The sequence below is a fragment of the Mesoplodon mirus genome (assembly GCF_964341445.2).
Source record: "Mesoplodon mirus genome assembly, chromosome: 1".
Classification (NCBI taxonomy): Eukaryota; Metazoa; Chordata; class Mammalia; order Artiodactyla; family Ziphiidae; genus Mesoplodon; species Mesoplodon mirus.
Genome location: NC_138976.1, coordinates 217,345,670 through 217,362,228, shown reverse-complemented (window position 1 = coordinate 217,362,228; position 16,559 = coordinate 217,345,670). Strand labels below are relative to the sequence as shown.

Below are 16,559 nucleotides of genomic sequence, written 5' to 3'. Positions count from 1 at the left end.
TCACCCTCCAGTGCCAAATGCCCCGGAAGGTGGCTGGGGTCACACTGAAGGTCTTCAGGCTCTCTCTTCTTCTTGCCTTATGGTCTCCTCGCTGGGTGTCCCAAAAGTCCAAATAGCCCCCCTCCTGGGGAGTCAGAGTCAGATGCCCTGGACCCTGAGGGCTGAACCTTGATGCCCAGCGGTGAGGGTCCTCTGCAGGTTTCTCATGAGAAGGGGCGGTGCAAGTGTGCATGTGCAGGTGTGTGTGTGCGTGCGCGTCTGTGCAGAGCTGAGGGTGGGCTGAGGGTGGCACAGTGTCGGGCCAGGGCAGGGCGGTAACCGTGGGTGGAGAGCCCTGGGCTCTAGGTCTGACAGATGGGGTGCTGGTCCCCCTCCGCCCCCCCACCAAAGACTGGAGCAACAGAAGGGCAGGAAGAGACAAGAGTAAGCAGGTAATGGTTTCCCCGGGGCCGAGCCCATCCCTGAGTAGATGTTACGTCCCCTCAGCCCTCTGGTGAGCACCTCACACGGGTTCCAGGTGGGCCCAGGGAAGAGAGGGAGTCGCATTGCAAGGGTCTCAGCCAGCAGTGGGGCAGGGGCTGTGAGGTACTGTAAGCAGAGCGGGGTGGCTGGCAGTACGAAGCAGGGAACCAGTGCACAGGGGCAGTGCATGGCATCCAGTGGGGCAGGCGAAGGTGCAGGGCGGCCACATAGGGGGCTTGAGGATGCAGGACCCTGGGCAAAGGAGGGGAGAAGGAAGGCAGCGGGGACCCGGCCGGAGGCTTCTGGGCTTCCTGCCGCCCATGCCTGGACCACCAGGCGTGCAGGGGATGAGGATCCCTGGGCTGCTCACCGACTAACTGTCTGCTCCAGCCAGCCCATGGCCTCCTGTCTGCCCGGAGATGGGGCCCTCAAAGGGACTTGACCCCTAGCCTTACATGGGGCAGCTGTCAACAGACATGTGCTGGTTGGATCTGAGTCCCCCACCGTGGGCCTCGGGGGAGTGGGAAGGCTTTGGGGTTGAGGGAAGGGAGGCTCCTCATCGCTTCTGAAGGCCCCGGCATGACCCCATTTGGCGTGTGCAGGTTCCGATTAAAGATCCAGCCGCTGCCAGATAATCCGCCCCACAGTCCAAGGCAAACACCCTCCTCTTCTGCATGCGGCAGTAGCCGGCCTCACTGAACTCCCTGTTCCCAGGGCCTGACCTCTCTCGGGTCTTGGCTTGCGGCCCCTGAGGCCTGGAGCGCCCTCTCCCTTCCTTTCTGCAGGCCTATGTCCTGCCCGGCCTCAGGTCGGCTCCCATACAGCCTTGAGGGCTCAGGAATAGCGGGGTTCAGGCGGGGAGGGCTGTCCTGGTGGTGGAGGGCCAGTGGGGGGAGCAGGGGACAGACCCTGCTGCCCGGCACCAGAGGGGCTGCAGAGTACAGGGGTGCAGCGGCAGGAAGAAAGGGATGCGGGGCTCGGAGCTGGGGAGTCCGGGGTTACCTGAGAAGAAGTGGGCCTTGAAGCCCTTTTTGGAGACTGTGTTGTCGGACTTGAATTCCACACGCATGTTGTTGTACTGGGAGGTGATGACCTCGGGCTTCTCGGAGCCACAGAACTTGCCGTGCAGCTTGGAGTCGGCCGTGAGTCCGCTGCGCACCTCCACGAAGTCGTACTTGCACACCTGTGGGGCAGCGCAGCTCCAGGCCCACCTCCTCCAGGAAGCCTCTCCTGACCACCCTCGCCTGAGGAGGCTCCCTGTTCTGTGGGTCCTTTCGCCTTTAGTTACCTGCTTTGCCACATCTAACAATTCAAAAAGTGCCACCCCACCCCATCAGTTCCTCTTGTGCTCCCCACACAAGCCCCCAGCCCTGCCTCTCCCCACAGGCTTCTGGACTCCACGTCCTTCATTCCCACGTGCCACGTGCTCCCTGGCCTTCAAGGCCCTCCTCGCTGAGCCTCCCCTGCTTCCCCTGAACCGCCCCCCAACCCGCCGCCTCTACATTCCTGGAGTATTTCTTTCGGAGGGTAGGAAGCAGGCACCAGGCTGAGCTCGCAGGCCTCAGATCTCCCTGCGTCTCCCCAGCCCCAGGCGGGCACTTACATCATTGCCTTCAGTCTCGAAGAAGTCAAACTGCAGGGAGATGCGGTACTGGGTGGGCGCCACCAGCTGCCAGATGCAGTTTTTGTTAGGGGGGTACTCCTTGGGCCAGCCCGGGCTGGTGATGGAGCCATTGAGCTTGGTGAGGAATCCACCACAGGCAGCTGGCGGAACAAGGGAGGTGGCGTCACCCACCAGGAGTCCCTGCTCTAGAGAAGGGCACGGACACAGGCTGGGGTGCGTGAAGGAGGAGGAGGGGGTTTGTGGGTTCCCCCAGCCTGGGGGGCTTGTGTGTGGTCTCTATGGGGAAGGAGGCAGGAGAGGGGGGTGTCTTCAGAGTAGGAGGAGATGTGTGGTCACTTCAATTTTCTCTGGGAGAGAACAGGCCAGGCGTCTGCTTAGAGGTGGGGGGTGGGGTGAGGGGCTCCAGAAAGGCAGTACCAGTGGGCGGGGTGGCGGGGGGGCCTGGCTGGGAGGGAGGCAGGGAGGACCAGGGGGCAGGGACTGGGAGGCACGGAGGGAGAGGGAGCTGCTCAGAGGTGAGTGGAGAGAAGCCCCGCAGCAAGACCAGGCTGAGCTGGAGTTAGTTAGCCAGAGAGTGTTTCACTACCTCCTGGGAATATTTATAATGAGAGGCTGGAACTCAGTGCCTGTCTAAGAACAGTGGTTTCCAAACTGTGGATCATGACCTACTGCTGGGTGATGAAATCAATCAAGATCAGCATTTAAAAAGAAGAACAAGAATGAAAACAAAACCAAACCAGAGTACATCACACCTGGTCACAGTGTGTTCCGGGGGACTGAAATAGACAATGTATTCCTTATCCATGAGTAGTGACCAAAGTGCCAGGGAATCCTAGTTTTCCTGGAAAGGGGTCTGTCCAAGGGCAGAAGAGATCCAGGCTGGAGGGTTTGGGGTGGGAGAGGGAACAGGGTCCTGGGCAGCCTGGGGGCACTTACCCTCGCAGCGGCGCTTGTCAGGGGCCAGCTCATACCCAGGGTCACAGCTGCACTTGTAACTGCCCAGGGTGTTGAGACAGCGCTGCTCACAGCCCCCACGGTTGGGCCGAGAGCACTCGTCCACCTCTGCAGTCGTAAGGAAAGGGTGTCAGTGACTCCCAGTCCGGGGCCTGGGTCCCTCCTCCTGCCCTCTGCTTGAGAGTCAAGTCCAGGGTCCCTCAGGCTGCTAGGACCACCCCCAGTCCCATTCCAGGGGGAGGAAGTCAGCTGTGACCTGCTCAGAACCCCACTCGGTCCCCAGGGGATCCTGTCTGTGACAACCCCAAAGGGACAGGCAGTGCCCTGAAGGAGGGGACAGGTGGACCCATGGAGCCTTCCTTCTGACCACACTGGCTGGGCTGGTGGCCACCACCATTCACTGAGGCCTCTCATGTGCCGTCCCCGGCTGAGTACTATTCTTTCACCTCTGCTTCAATCCCTACATGAAGCCTGTGATGGAGGGGCTGTAACTGTGCCCAGCTTACGGACGAGGAAATGAGGTTTGGGCAGAACACCCTCAGTGCCCAGGTTCACGCCGATGAAAAGTCCACACTGCCTTGTCTCCACCCTGAGCTCCTAGGGTACTTCCTGCCTGCACATCTCACCAACGTTCCTTCAGTACAAAGTTCTGGACTTTCAGGCAACTCCTGAATTGTTATGTCAGTTCTCTGTCAAGCACCTACCGTGTGTCAGCTACTTTTACCTACGTTTGTCACTTACTCAATGAGGTATGTAGTGTTTCAGTGGGACCTTTTCTGCCCAGTTAGGCCATAAATTCAAGGGCAGGGCGCCAGGGTCTACGAATCCCTCACGGTGTGTTGAGTGAGTGAATGAGGAATGAACGAAGCCATGGCAGCACCATTCACAATAGCCAAGGTGTCCACCAACGGATGAGGCGAAAGGAAATATGGTTCAGACACACAGTGGAATACTATTCAGCCTTAAAAAAGAAGGACATTCTGCCATATGCGGTAACACGGATGAACCTTCAGGACATTATTTTAAGTAAAATAAGCCAGTCCCCAAAAGTCAAATTCTGCATGATTCCACTTACATGAGGTATCGAAAATAGCCCAATTCATAAAATTAAAGAGTGGAATGATGGGTGCCCAGGGCTGGGGGAGGGGGAGGGGGGGAGTCATGAATCAGAGGGCATAAAGTTTCCGTCAAGCAAGGAGGTCTGCACAGCACCGTGCCTCGGTCAGCAATGCTGGTTTGTACACTTAGATGTGTTCCGAGCATAGATCTCAGGCTAAGTGTTCTTACCACGGTCAAATAAACTTTAAAAAATAAAAAGAAGGAACAAAGGCGGTGGGTTGGCCACAGGAGTGGGCCGGGGTAGGGGAGCGGGGAAGGAGGCACCTTTGAAAAAGTTGACGGCGAAGCCAGCTTTGTTAATGGACCCATCAGAGACGAACTTGAGCCACAGGCGGCTGGACGTGCTCTTGATGTCGTCCGGCTTCTCGTAGCCGCAGTAGCGCCCGATGAGGGTGCTGCTCTCGCTGTGCCCGTCGCGCACTTCCAGGTAGTCATAGGCGCAGCTGTCATGGCGCTCAATCTGGGGGTCGGGGGCTCCGTCAGCAGGAGGAGCCCTGGCGGCCCAGACCCAAGCCCCGGAAGCCCGCAGGAGGTGGGCCGTCCTGGAGGTCTCTGACCCACCTCAAAGGACTGGAAGGTGAGGCCCACATGGAAGCCCTCGGACACCTGGATCCGCCAGATGCAGACTTTGCTGGGCCGGTAGTCGTCGGGGTAATTGGGCGACTGGATGTGGCCGTTGTCCTTTTTCACATCTCCCCCACAGATGGCTTTGGGGACAGGGAACGAGGTGGGAAAAACAGGATGTCGGTCAGAACGCTCTGCAATGTTCGAGAGCCCCTCTACCCCCCTCTTCTAGCCCCGCCCACCTACATCCCCGGCTTCCCAGTGCCCCTGGCCCTGGCCAGTCCCAGTGGGATCTCTGCTTCCTCCTTCACGGGCCCTCGGCCTTGCCCCTGGGGTGCCAGGAGGGAGTGGTTCTAGGGTGCCCCAGGACCCCACCTCTGACTCCCCCGTCCCCCTGCCTCGGTACCTTCATAGACCGCGAAGAAGCCTTTCCCGACCCAGTTGCTGCTGCTGCGGAATTCAACCCAGAGGCGGCTGTCGGTGGAGACGATGGGCTCTGGGAGTTTGCCCCCGCAGAAGCGGCCTGCACAGACAGCACGGACAGGGGGCATTGAGGCCCAAAGTAAGGCCCTCTCCCTTCCCGCACCAGGGCTGCACCTCCAGGAAGCCCTCCCCACCTCTCTGAGGGGCTCGGGGGCTCTGGCCCTGTCTACACTTGACACGCATTCAAGTTGGCCTGCATCTGGTCCAAGGTCCAGTTTGGCCTTGAAGAGCCAGAGTCCACTCTAGAAGATTTCATGCCCTTGAGGGAAAGGATAGGAGTCTGTTTCTGGGAGGAAAGGTGACTCCTCACGTTAGCCAACGGTACCTGTGTTTTATTTACTTTTTAAAAAGAGCATCACCATCACTACTGATCCTTTCTTATTTACTCTCCATGCAAACAAGTAATAACCAAAAACAAACACGGTTTTCTTTTGCTCAAATGCAGGGGATGCCACGGGACCCCAAATAAATCCCAGAATCCAGGGACTGGGTGAGAAAATGTCCTCTTTGAAATAAAACCTGACAAGAATCCGCATAAGCGGATGAGGCTGGCCATCTGTGGAATTCTTTGTAGTCAAGAATTGACTAGGGGGCTTTCCTGGTGGTGCAGTGGTTGAGAGTCCACCTGCCGATGCAGGGGACACGGGTTCGTGCCCCGGTCCGGGAAGATCCCACATGCTGCACAGCGGCTGGGCCCGTGAGCCATGGCCGCTGAGCCTGCGCGTCCGGAGCCTGTGCTCCGCAACGGGAGAGGCCACAACAGTGAGAGGCCCGCGTACCGCAAAAAAAAAAAAAAAAAAAAAAAAAATTGACTAGGGATGATTTGTGTGTTCGTAATAAGATGGGTGTTTCCCAACTTTCAGCAATGGACAGAGGGTGCTGCCCTAGGAATGTAAGTTATGAAAAAGAAACTGCAAAAAAAAAAAAAAGAAAGAAACAGCAATCTTGGAAATGCTAACACTTCTGTAGCAAGAAGTGTCGTAATGACAGCTGCTTTGGGTGACTAATAAGAAATATCTGAACATCAGAAACTGGGGGAAAAAAAGAGATGGTTATCAAGGATTTGTCAGCCTGCTTCAGGCAGAGGCTGTGAGACAAAGTTCTAACGCTAATGAGCGGTCCTGAGCTACTTAGGCTCACATCCAGATCGAAGAAGGAGAATTCATGTAGCTCTTCAGCCTCTAACTCTGTGTCCATTACAGCATCTTCTGTCCTGTGGTTCTGACCCATCCATCTCCCACTTACCCACTCCCCTACCCCGAGACAAAGCACCCTGTGCAAACAAGTTTGGGCGACCGTGCCAGGAATGTAGGCCTCTGTGGTGCACCAGGCTGCATTGTGGGCACCCTCAGGCCACATCTCGCAGACAGAAAACAGAGCCTCTGAAATCGCCCAGATGAGGAAGAGAGCCTGGAGCTGAGAGGACGGGCCTGTCCATCTCCCTCTGTCACCTTGTGTGACTGCCCACACCTATACACTGACAGCCACCCTCTGAGGGAGGCCTGGAAGCCCATACTGAGGACCTTGAGGTCCAGACTGGGGAAGAGACTTGCCCAAAGTCACACATTTAGTGATGGAGCTGGCAGCACCGACTATACCAGGACTCCTGGTTCCCATGCTAGGGTGCTGCCCATAGCCAAGTGCTAGTGTTGGGGGGAGGATGCACAGCGTGTCACGTGAGTAGTTCTAAGAAGGACGCAGCTGTGGAGGAAGTAAGGCAGGGCTGTGCCGGTACCTCGGAGGGGCGCCTTCCTCCAGAAGCCATCTCGGACCTCCACGTAGTCGTACCAGCACAGGCGGCTGCGGTACAGGTCCATGGACGTGAAGTTCAGGATGATCTGGGGAAGTGGGGGAGGAAGAAGGTGACACCGCTGCCCACACATCGCCCGCCGGCCTCGCCCACCAGCCCCATGACTGCTGCCTGCCTCGTGAGGCTGTTTGCCATGGGTTATAAATAGTTAAGTGTTCCAGAAAGGAGCTCCTGGCACAGAAGTGTCCCTCGTCTCCAGCCATCTGCCAGTTCTAGTCAGCATTCTTCCCAGATACCCCAAGCCAGGCCTCACTTAAAATGCACAGCCTCGTTGAAAATATGTTTGAGACCTTGGGTCTCATTTCACTGATCTCCTTAGTAAGGAGCCGTTGCTTAGGGTTAAACAAACCCAGCTCTCTTCATGGTCAACTTAAGTAATATAAATTACAGCATCTTTAGAGGGAAGAGGTCTCCTTGGTGAGAGGAAGGGCCCAGGGAGGCATGTGGGACTGGGGGCAGGGGGCGGCCTGAACGGGAATGAAAGGTCCAGAGCGGAAGAGCAGAGGGAAGAAGGCCTGAGTTACCCATCATCACGTATTTACTGAATGCTGGTTCTAGGCAGGGCTCGTGCTAACCGCTGAAGGGACTATCAGGTCTGCATGCCTCCCGAGAATGGGTTTAAGACACTCAACTATACTTCAATTAAAAAAAAAAGGGGGGGCTTCCCTGGTGGTTAAGAATCTGCCTGCCAATGCAGGGGACACGGGTTCGAGCCCTCATCCGGGAAGATCCCACGTGCCGCAGAGCAACTAAGCCCGTGCGTCACAACTACTCAGCCTGAGCTCTAGAGCCCACGAGCCACAACTACTGAACCTGCGTGCCGCAACTACTGAAGCCCATGCGCCTAGAGCCCGTGCTCCACAACAAGAGAAGCCACCGCAATGAGAAGCCTGCGCACCTCAACAAAGAGGCGCCCCCGCTCACCACAACTAGAGAAAGCCTGCACACAGCAACAAAGACCTGACGCAGCCAAAAATAAATAAATAAATAAAAGGAAAAAAAAAAAAGATATGTCCCTGTCAAGGAACTTAGGACTTAAAAGAATAAGACATATGCATGAAAAGACCACCTAGTGAAAAACTCAGATTCCATTCATACGAGCCTGGGTTTGAATCTCGCCTCTGCATAAAATGGTACATAAAATGAATGGTGCATAAAATGAGGAAACAGCATCTCCCCCTAACACAGCAATACATGGGTACAGATACTGCCCTAAGCACCTCCTTCACATAAACTTATTTCAGCCCTTGAACTCATCAAATGTTCACCTAATACTGGAGGAACGTTTGATACCTCGGTAAGTACCAAGTCTCCCCAGCAGGGGGGCACATGAACAGGTAGAGAAGCACACTTCCTAGGAGGGAAACTGCTTCCTTAATAGTTTCCGGAGTGAGCCCTGAAGCCTGCTGTATGTTCAGAGTCCAACAAGCAGGGACTCCAGAGAATGGCACCCGCATCTGCGAGGAGTGTGCAGTGGGCATGAGAAGGCCCAAGGGGCCCACCTGTTAGGTGCTAGCTGGGTTCCCTGCTGGATGAGAAGGGGACAAGGGTGTCCATCTCCCCTGTGGCTCACCGCAGTGTTAGAGGCAGACAGAGTGGAGGCCAGAATGAAAAAGATCCCACAGGTGCTGGCAGTTGCTGTCTGCAGCCAATACTGCCACTGGTCAAGGAAGAGCTCCTGGCTCACGGTCACTTTAGCACTGACCTCGTCAGAATTCTTGGTGTTTTCTTTTTTTTTAATTTAATTTTAAATTTTATTTTATTTTTATTTATTTATTTTTGGTTGCATTGGGTCTTCGTTGTTGTGCGCGGGCTTTCTCTAGTTGCAGCGAGCGGGGCCTACTCTTTGTTGCGGTGCGTGGGCTTCTCTTTGCGGTGGCTTCTCTTGTTGTGGAGCATGGGCTCTAGGCATGTGGGCTTCAGTAGTTGTGGCTCGTGGGCTCTAGAGCACAGCTCAGTAGTTGCGGCACACGGGCTTAGTTGCTCCGCGACATGTGGGATCATCCTGGGGCAGGGCTCAAACCCATGTCCCCTGCATTGGCAGGTGGATTCTTAACCACTGCACCACCAGGGAAGTTCCTTCTTGGTGTTTTCAATATCCACCTGCACTATCCTTCCCATTTCCTGACCTTTGAATTCCCTAACCTCCTCTTTCACCCTCTCTCTGCCCCTTCTCAGCCAGCACACCATGCCCTCGACCTTGTTATCATCCATAATCTCAAATCCAAGGACCCCACTCTACAACCATGAGCCCCAATCTTTCCTTGCTCACTCCCTCTGTACACAGAGCTCAACGATCCTTCCGGTTCACTGCAACCTTCAATCTACTGAGCCTGTTGTACTTTCACTGCCTTTCACCCCCGTGTACTCACATTTCTTCTGACCTAGCTTGGAACCCATGGTCCATCTTTCCTATTTTCTTTTGATTCACACATGAGTTTAAATATGTTTGTGTTTGGGGGGGCTTTCATTAATTTTGTTACTCTGAGATGTAATCGAGTGAGATCACGTTTTGAAAAGTGCACTACAGGGGACTTCCCTGGTGGCGCAGTGGTTAAGAATCTGCCTGCCAATGCAGGGGACACAGGTTCGATCCCTGGTCTGGGAAGATCCCACATGCCGTGGAGCAACTAAGCCCGCGTACCACAACTACTGAGACTGCGTGCTGCAACTACTGAAGCCTGTGCGCCTAGAACCTATTCTCTGCAACAAGGGAAGCCACCGCAATGAGAAGCCTGCGCACCGCAAGGAAGAGTAGCCCCCGCTCGTCGCAATTAGCAAAAGCCCACGTGCAGCAACGGAGAGCCAACACAGCCCAAAAATAAATAAAAATCTAAAAATTAAAAAAACATGAAAAGTGTACTATATTACTCCTTTTTGTTTTGGCCGCGCTGCATGGCTTACAGGATCTCAGTTCCGCAACCAGGGATTGAACCCGGGCCTCGGCACTGAAAGCCTGGAATCCTAACCACTAGGCTGCCAGGGAACCCCCGAAAACTGCACTATATTACTCTTTATGATGATGATTAATCATCATTGGGAGTATTATTATTATTATTATAAAAATACAAGTCCTGGCATTTTGAAAAACTGAAGTTGAAAATCTGTTCTAACTCTTGCTATAGAGCCAGTGTCTTATGACCCAATATTTTACCTTTTTAGAAAAGACCAAATATGACCACAGAGGAAGTCTGATTCACTATGGAATCCTCGGTGCATGGCACATAATAGTTGTTTAATAAATATTTCTTGAATAGAATTTTGCTTTTTGGAATCTATTCTAATATACTTGCCCAAGTGTATAAGGATTTAAGTTTCAAGGTATTTATTTTGGCAGTAATAAAAGCTTGGAAGAACTTAAATCAGCATCCATCAAGAGACCTGAGGGGATGATTAAATAATTTAAGGGCAATCAAGATGATGGGATGCCAAGCAACCACGAAAGTGATTGAGGTAGATCTATATGTGCTGACATGGAATGATAACTGTGATTTATTGTTGAGTGAAAGGCAAGTTACAGAAGGCCACCCCCACACCCCCACACTAGAAGGGTCTGGAAGGACATCCCAAGTGTTACCAATGCTTAGTTGTCTCTGTGGAGTGGGATTTGGAGGATGATCAAGGGGAGAAAATTCACTTTTTACCTTAGGCATTCCTATATTGCTCAAAATTTTTACAACATGCATATGTTATTGTTATATCTAGCAAACAACAAAAATATCTTTCGAAGAGCTGCTGGGTGGAAGAAGGAATGCAGAGGGCAGAGTGAGGGCTCCCTGACTCCTAAACTTACACCCTTAACCCCTACTCCACGTGGCCTCCTTGGGCCTGCCAATCAATTTCACTCAGCAAGCAGCCCTGAGAACGGCAGCCACTTTCCCTTCCTCCCCGGAAACAACTGTGACTCTGTCCAGGGGGGATGGATTCAGGCCTCTGAAAAAGAAACCCTGCCCAGCCAGCAGAGCCCCACAGGGCCCACCCAAGACCTGCCACGGGCAGGAGGAAGCAGAGGCCACCTCACGTGGAAGGAAGAGACCTGGGCGAGCAGTCAGGGGCATCCTACAGGGAGGCGCAGCCACAGCTATACTGAGACCGGAGGTGTCTAATTAAGAGTTGTAACAACTTCTGTCGTGTGGAAACAGCTGTGCGCTGGTGGCAGGGGCACTGCCCTTTGCCAGGGAAAACTGGGCCAGTTCTGCCACTTCCTGGCTGGTGACTCCGGCCCATGGCTTGACTTTGTGCCTCGCTGTCTCTGTCTGAAAAATGGAGGTGACCATAAGGACTCCACTGGGGAGTCGGGGGTAAATGAGATACGGGTCCAGAGTCCCCAGGTGCACCCTGCGTGTGGCAAGTATTCCTCATGCTTGTTGGGTGCTCTCAGGGAGGAGATGGGAGAACACGCCGACCCTGGGGGACCTGTTGTCTGGCTTCAGTCAGATCTTAGGCCTCATGTAACTCCTCTGGGCCTCTGTTTCCTTATCTGTAAGATGGTAACGGTAATAGTACCAGCCTCATAGGACTTAGGGGAATCAAATTGATACATGTAAAATTTACGACCTTGTCTGACACGGGTGCCATACATACATGTCACACATCCATATGACAGGGTATGCCACTTGATAAACATTAATTTCACTCCTGGAGTTGAATTTGCTTAGATAGTTTGATACTGGGTTCACAGGATGGTCCAGATCAGAATCCAGGAAATAGAAGGTGGCAAATGAGGTACCTGGGGAAGTTGACCGGGGCTCACTCATTTAATAGAGCAGGACCGTAGAATGATACTAGCAGCTAACATTGATTGAATTCCCACTATGTTCCAGGCAGTGCCCTAAGCACTTTATGTACATTAACTTGTTTAATCCTCGTATCAACCCCATGAGGGAGGTACTATCACCAGGCTCATTTTACAAATGGGGAAACAAAGGCACAGAGAGGGTAAGCAACTTCCCCAAGATCATACATCCAGTAAAGAGCACAGCTGGGAGTCAAACCCAGGCACTCTGGATCTTAAACTTATACCCTTAACCTCCATTCCATGTGGCCTCCCCAGGCCTACCCATCAAGTTTGCCCAATGGCTGTGCAAAGAACGAGCATCAACTTTCCCTCCATGCTCAGAGCTCTACGCCCTTCAGTGCCTGAGAAGAGGGACTTAAGGGAGGGCCCAGCCCAGGCCTTGCAGAGGAGGGATGGGAGGGGTCATCTCTGCCCAGCTGGGGGATGGGAGGAGGCAGAATTTGGGTTGGACCTTGATGGGAATGAGGGTGGATTCGGCCAAATCCAAAAACATTTTAAGCTCTTATCTTCCTGGCTCCTCTGCAACATTTGCCTACATTTGTCTCCTTCTGAAACCACTTTCCCCGCTCATAAAGGAGTTCCCTTTGTTGCTTGGGAAACACTGTAAATCCTCTTCAGGGCAGTTGCTAATTACGTGCAGTGTAAAGACTTGAGGATCCTCCAAGGAGTCCTCCAGAGCGGCTCTTTCTCCTGCCTGACATCCCTACGACTTGCACAATTGTACAAGATAAGTTTTACATATCATCACTTGCATGTCTGGCAATAAGCTGAGAACTGGTAGGCAAGTGAAAAACAACAACCTCTCAGGAGCCAAATAGATGTCAAAGTCCATCTGCTAACACACGTGGATTTATTTAAGGTTTACTGTTGAAAGAGTAGACTTTGGAGTCAGATAGTCCTAGAACTGAATGCTGGTTCCACCACTGTTACCTGAGCAAACCTGGCCAGATCTACTCCTGCACTTTAAGCCTCAATTCCCTCCACTCTCCAGTAGGGATAACAGTACCTACGTCATGAAACGGCTGTGAGGAATAATGAGATTGTGCATGTACGATGCCAATACTTTGGCACATAATTGGTAAGTAACAAAAAGTGGCCATGCCAACTTTATGATACCATCCTCTTCTGCCTCCCCAGCCTTTAAATGTTTCTGTCCCCCAGGGTTCCATCTTTGGTTCAGTTACAACTCTACAATTTCAACCAGGACCATGGGTGAGTTTTACTTTCTGCATTTCTACAATCATGCACTGGTTAATCTGCAATTTTTATCTGTAGCCCACTTCTCTCCCTGAGCTCCGGGCAGGCCTCTGAAAAAGGATGGGGAGTCTTGTGGGAGCTATGAAGGGAGCAGGTCCCAGGCAGAGAGAGGCTCCTAAGGCAAGGCCATGTGTTCTCTAGAGACTAGGGCCAGCCCATGCCAGCCCACAAAGCAAGGAAAGAAGAGGGTCCTGACCAAGTTGCCATATGCCTGCCAACTGAGCAAACCTCCTGAATGGGAAAGAAAGGGATGCTCTACCCTACTCTGTGCTCCGTGGGGCCGCGGACTGTCTCGTGCACCTGTCCATCCCCAGGGCTGGGCCCAGCACTGGGCACCTAGTGGTCACACAAGTTGCCGAAGGGCACTTAGTTGTTGGAATGGGACAAGGCTTTGGAATACACAGAGTATTTCAATCACAGACTTTTATGTCATAATCTAGGATCTATGAGATCTTGGGCAAGTTAATTTTTCCAAGTTTGTTTTCTCATATACAGAATGAGGCTAACATTAGCACCCAGCCTATAACTTTGTGCTAAAAGACATAACACAGAGATTTAACACATGCCTGGCCAATCATAGGCTCAATAATCATTAGTTGTTATTATTATTATTGTTATCTGCGGTGAGATTTCCAAAGGCTGGAGACCCTCAGCAGAGGAATGAAGGAATCCAGGGCAAGGTCACTACAAGACAGTGAAAAGGACTGCAATTTTTAACTTAGATTCAGAACAAGAAGAACAAGGAAGGGGTGGGTTCACTTTTGAGGGAAGATGGTAGAAAGTTAACCAAGGGAGATAGGGAATTACTCAGCTCTCCATAAAAGCCTGTCGTAAGTGAGGACGATCTTCAAATTATAAAAAATAAAATCAGCATCGTTTGGAAAGGAAATAGAAGCTCAATAATACAGAAGGAGAGTCAGCGAGCGCCTCTTTAAATTGGCTTTTGCCTCTAGACTCAAAAATGACATCAGAGGACATTCAAATAACTTGCAGATGTGAGCAGTGTCTGTAATCTTGAGAACTCAGAACAAAATCTTTCCCAGTTTTCAAAAGGGGTTTGTATGCATGCGTGCATGCACATGCGTGTGTTGGGAAGGGGGTTTAGAGTGAATTCTGGGAATTGCAAACCACTGAGTTCAACGGTGATCCCCAATTAAACAGATGGTCTATGACCATTTAGAAAAGAAACACTTGACTACTTTGGGGTTCACTTGAAACAAGGTACATCAGACAAATCTCACTTCCTTTTTAAAAGGGGATTTACCAACTGGTGAAACTGGTGGATTTGTTTTGGTAAGGCAATTCATCCATGTATTCGGCATTTATTAATCACTTCCTGTGCCAGAGACATCAAGATGACAAAGGCCTGGTCTCAGAAGCAGCTCATATGGTGGTTGGTCAATAAGGTGGTGACCAGTGGCTGGCTGGTAATGACATTTAGCATAGTCATAGCTAGTGGAATAGTTTTGCCTGAAGCCTGCAGATTACTGGGTCAATGTCAATTCAGAGGGAGATCTTGGATCTGCTTTAATTCATGTCCTGTTCAATATTTTGAGCAAAGGCCAGGTTCGGAACACCCAGAAGACATGCTTATCAAATGAGCTCATGGCAGAGTGAGGACGGCTACCTGCTGGACGGTGGAATTCTGATTCAAAATGCTGTTGGAATGAGCAATGCGACCGGTAATAAAATCTAACCCAGCTCAAGGCTGCACTAGGACATTAAGAACCAAGTTCCAATCAAGGGAAATAAAGCCTTACAGCTGACTCCTGGGAGCAATAAAAATATGAAGGACATGGAAGGTCCAGGGGTGGGTGAGAGGTCCAGACGCCACATGAAAAGCCCGTGAATGGATCTGAGAAGCACTTAGAAAAATGTCTGGCACATACTAAATGCTCTTCACAAGTTAGCATTTATATACAACTATTAGTAGAAGCCTCTCATCATCCCGCAGGGTGAATGAGTTTACATTCCCCAGGGAGGTCACTCACAGCCACATGGACTAAGCTCTCCTACTCAGGGGTCCTGGCAGAGGAGAGGATGCTCAGTTACCTTCTCCCCAGGTGTGACTGAGATGCGCCATACGCAGTGCATGTGGGCGGAGTAGCCGTTGGGGTACTCGGGAGAGGAGAAGTTGCCCGTGCTATCTTGCAGGGTCTCTCCGCAAGCTGTCAAGGAAAGGAAATGACTGGGTTGCTGGCTGCACGTGCCCAATCCCCCCAACTTTCTGGCTTCCCTGCCCTGAGCCCTGGCATCCTTTGGGGGAGAGGAGAGAGTCTGGGATGGCCCTGTCCCTTTAAGATCCATCCCTTCTCCTTTCCGTTCTACCTAGTGCTGCAGGATGCCCTGTTGTCAAGGCAACATGGGTTCCAGAGTTAAGGTCAAGCTCCTTGGGGGGCCTCACTCCATCTCACTCCCTGAGAATCGCTCTGCACCCCCCATTTTCTGCTCCTACTGTCCCTCACTCTCACCCTCAGAAGATGGGTGGCTCGGCATCTCCCCACCTGATCCAAGCCCCACTTTGGGTCTGTAACTTGAACACCTCCCCTCCCTGGGTGCCCCGTCCCCCGACACCAGGCAGCCTCAGCCTTTTCTAAGTCTCACAGCCTCAACCTTCTTGGCCCCAGGGCCTGCCCTCCACCCCACCCTGGCCTGTCCCCACCCCTGCCCCGACCTGGGCACTTGTAGAGCTTGCGGGCCTGGGCAATGTCCCCCTTGCTGAGCCGGGTCCTCTGGCCGATGGGAGGCTTCACCCCATTCACCTCGTACTTGGGAACGATGGTGTCCAGGAAGATGCCCCTGAGGAGGAGAAGCCCAGCCTGGGTGAGAGTCCGATGGGAAGGAGGGCGGCTGGCCTGCGTGCACCGGAGGTCACGACCCCGCAAGAGCCCAGACATTCCTCAGCAGGGTCAGGGACGGGTGGAGACATCTCACCCTGTCATTACACTGCCCACTGACCAGCAGCCACCCTGCTCCGTGGCAGCCATACCACAGGGCCTGGGGGAGCCCCAGGAACGCTTTGGGAGGTCGGGGACATGGACCTAGGAGGCCCTGGGGACCCACCGGTGCTCCGGCTCAGTCTGGCCCAACTCCCAGCCCCGGGAGAGCTCCAGACCTCTAGTCAGTCATGTCTCAGCCCTGCCCGGCCCTGCTTCTGAGGCCCCCTGTGCTGATTCAGCCCTGACTGCACCTCTCCCAGGACTACCCAGGGCCAATACTTCGCCCTGCTGGCACGGGTTACTCCTGATGTCACGTGGGACAAGGCCAAAGGGCAGGCTCCACCGTGGCCAGACCAGACCCCAGGGACAGCCCCGCTAGCTCCTGATCCATCAGTGTCCCCTGTCCCCTCTGTTCCTGCCTGCTAGGTCCTGGATGTTTCCATCTGGGAGGAGCAGGAGAAAGCGGGAGCAGGCGTCGCTCCACCTCCCCAGGGCCCCTGACTCACACCCAGCCGGGGAGGACTCAGCAGGAGGTGGGGTGGGATGTGG

At 53.0% G+C, this 16,559-nt stretch overlaps 1 protein-coding gene across 2 annotated transcripts in view; it reads right to left on the bottom strand.

Moving 5' to 3' along the window:
- BMP1 (bone morphogenetic protein 1) overlaps window positions 1–16,559 on the bottom strand; it is a 40,608-nt gene that overhangs the window by 10,985 nt on the left and 13,064 nt on the right. For both annotated transcript variants that reach the window (XM_082615696.1, XM_082615697.1), the window contains exons 7-15: window positions 15,746–15,870; window positions 15,124–15,239; window positions 6,942–7,044; window positions 5,130–5,246; window positions 4,721–4,866; window positions 4,424–4,619; window positions 3,023–3,148; window positions 2,066–2,226; window positions 1,465–1,645 (exon numbers count right to left, since the gene is read on the bottom strand). In XM_082615696.1, the coding sequence (XP_082471822.1) occupies window positions 1,465–1,645; window positions 2,066–2,226; window positions 3,023–3,148; window positions 4,424–4,619; window positions 4,721–4,866; window positions 5,130–5,246; window positions 6,942–7,044; window positions 15,124–15,239; window positions 15,746–15,870 (1,271 nt within the window). The remainder of the gene's footprint in view (window positions 1–1,464; window positions 1,646–2,065; window positions 2,227–3,022; window positions 3,149–4,423; window positions 4,620–4,720; window positions 4,867–5,129; window positions 5,247–6,941; window positions 7,045–15,123; window positions 15,240–15,745; window positions 15,871–16,559) is intronic.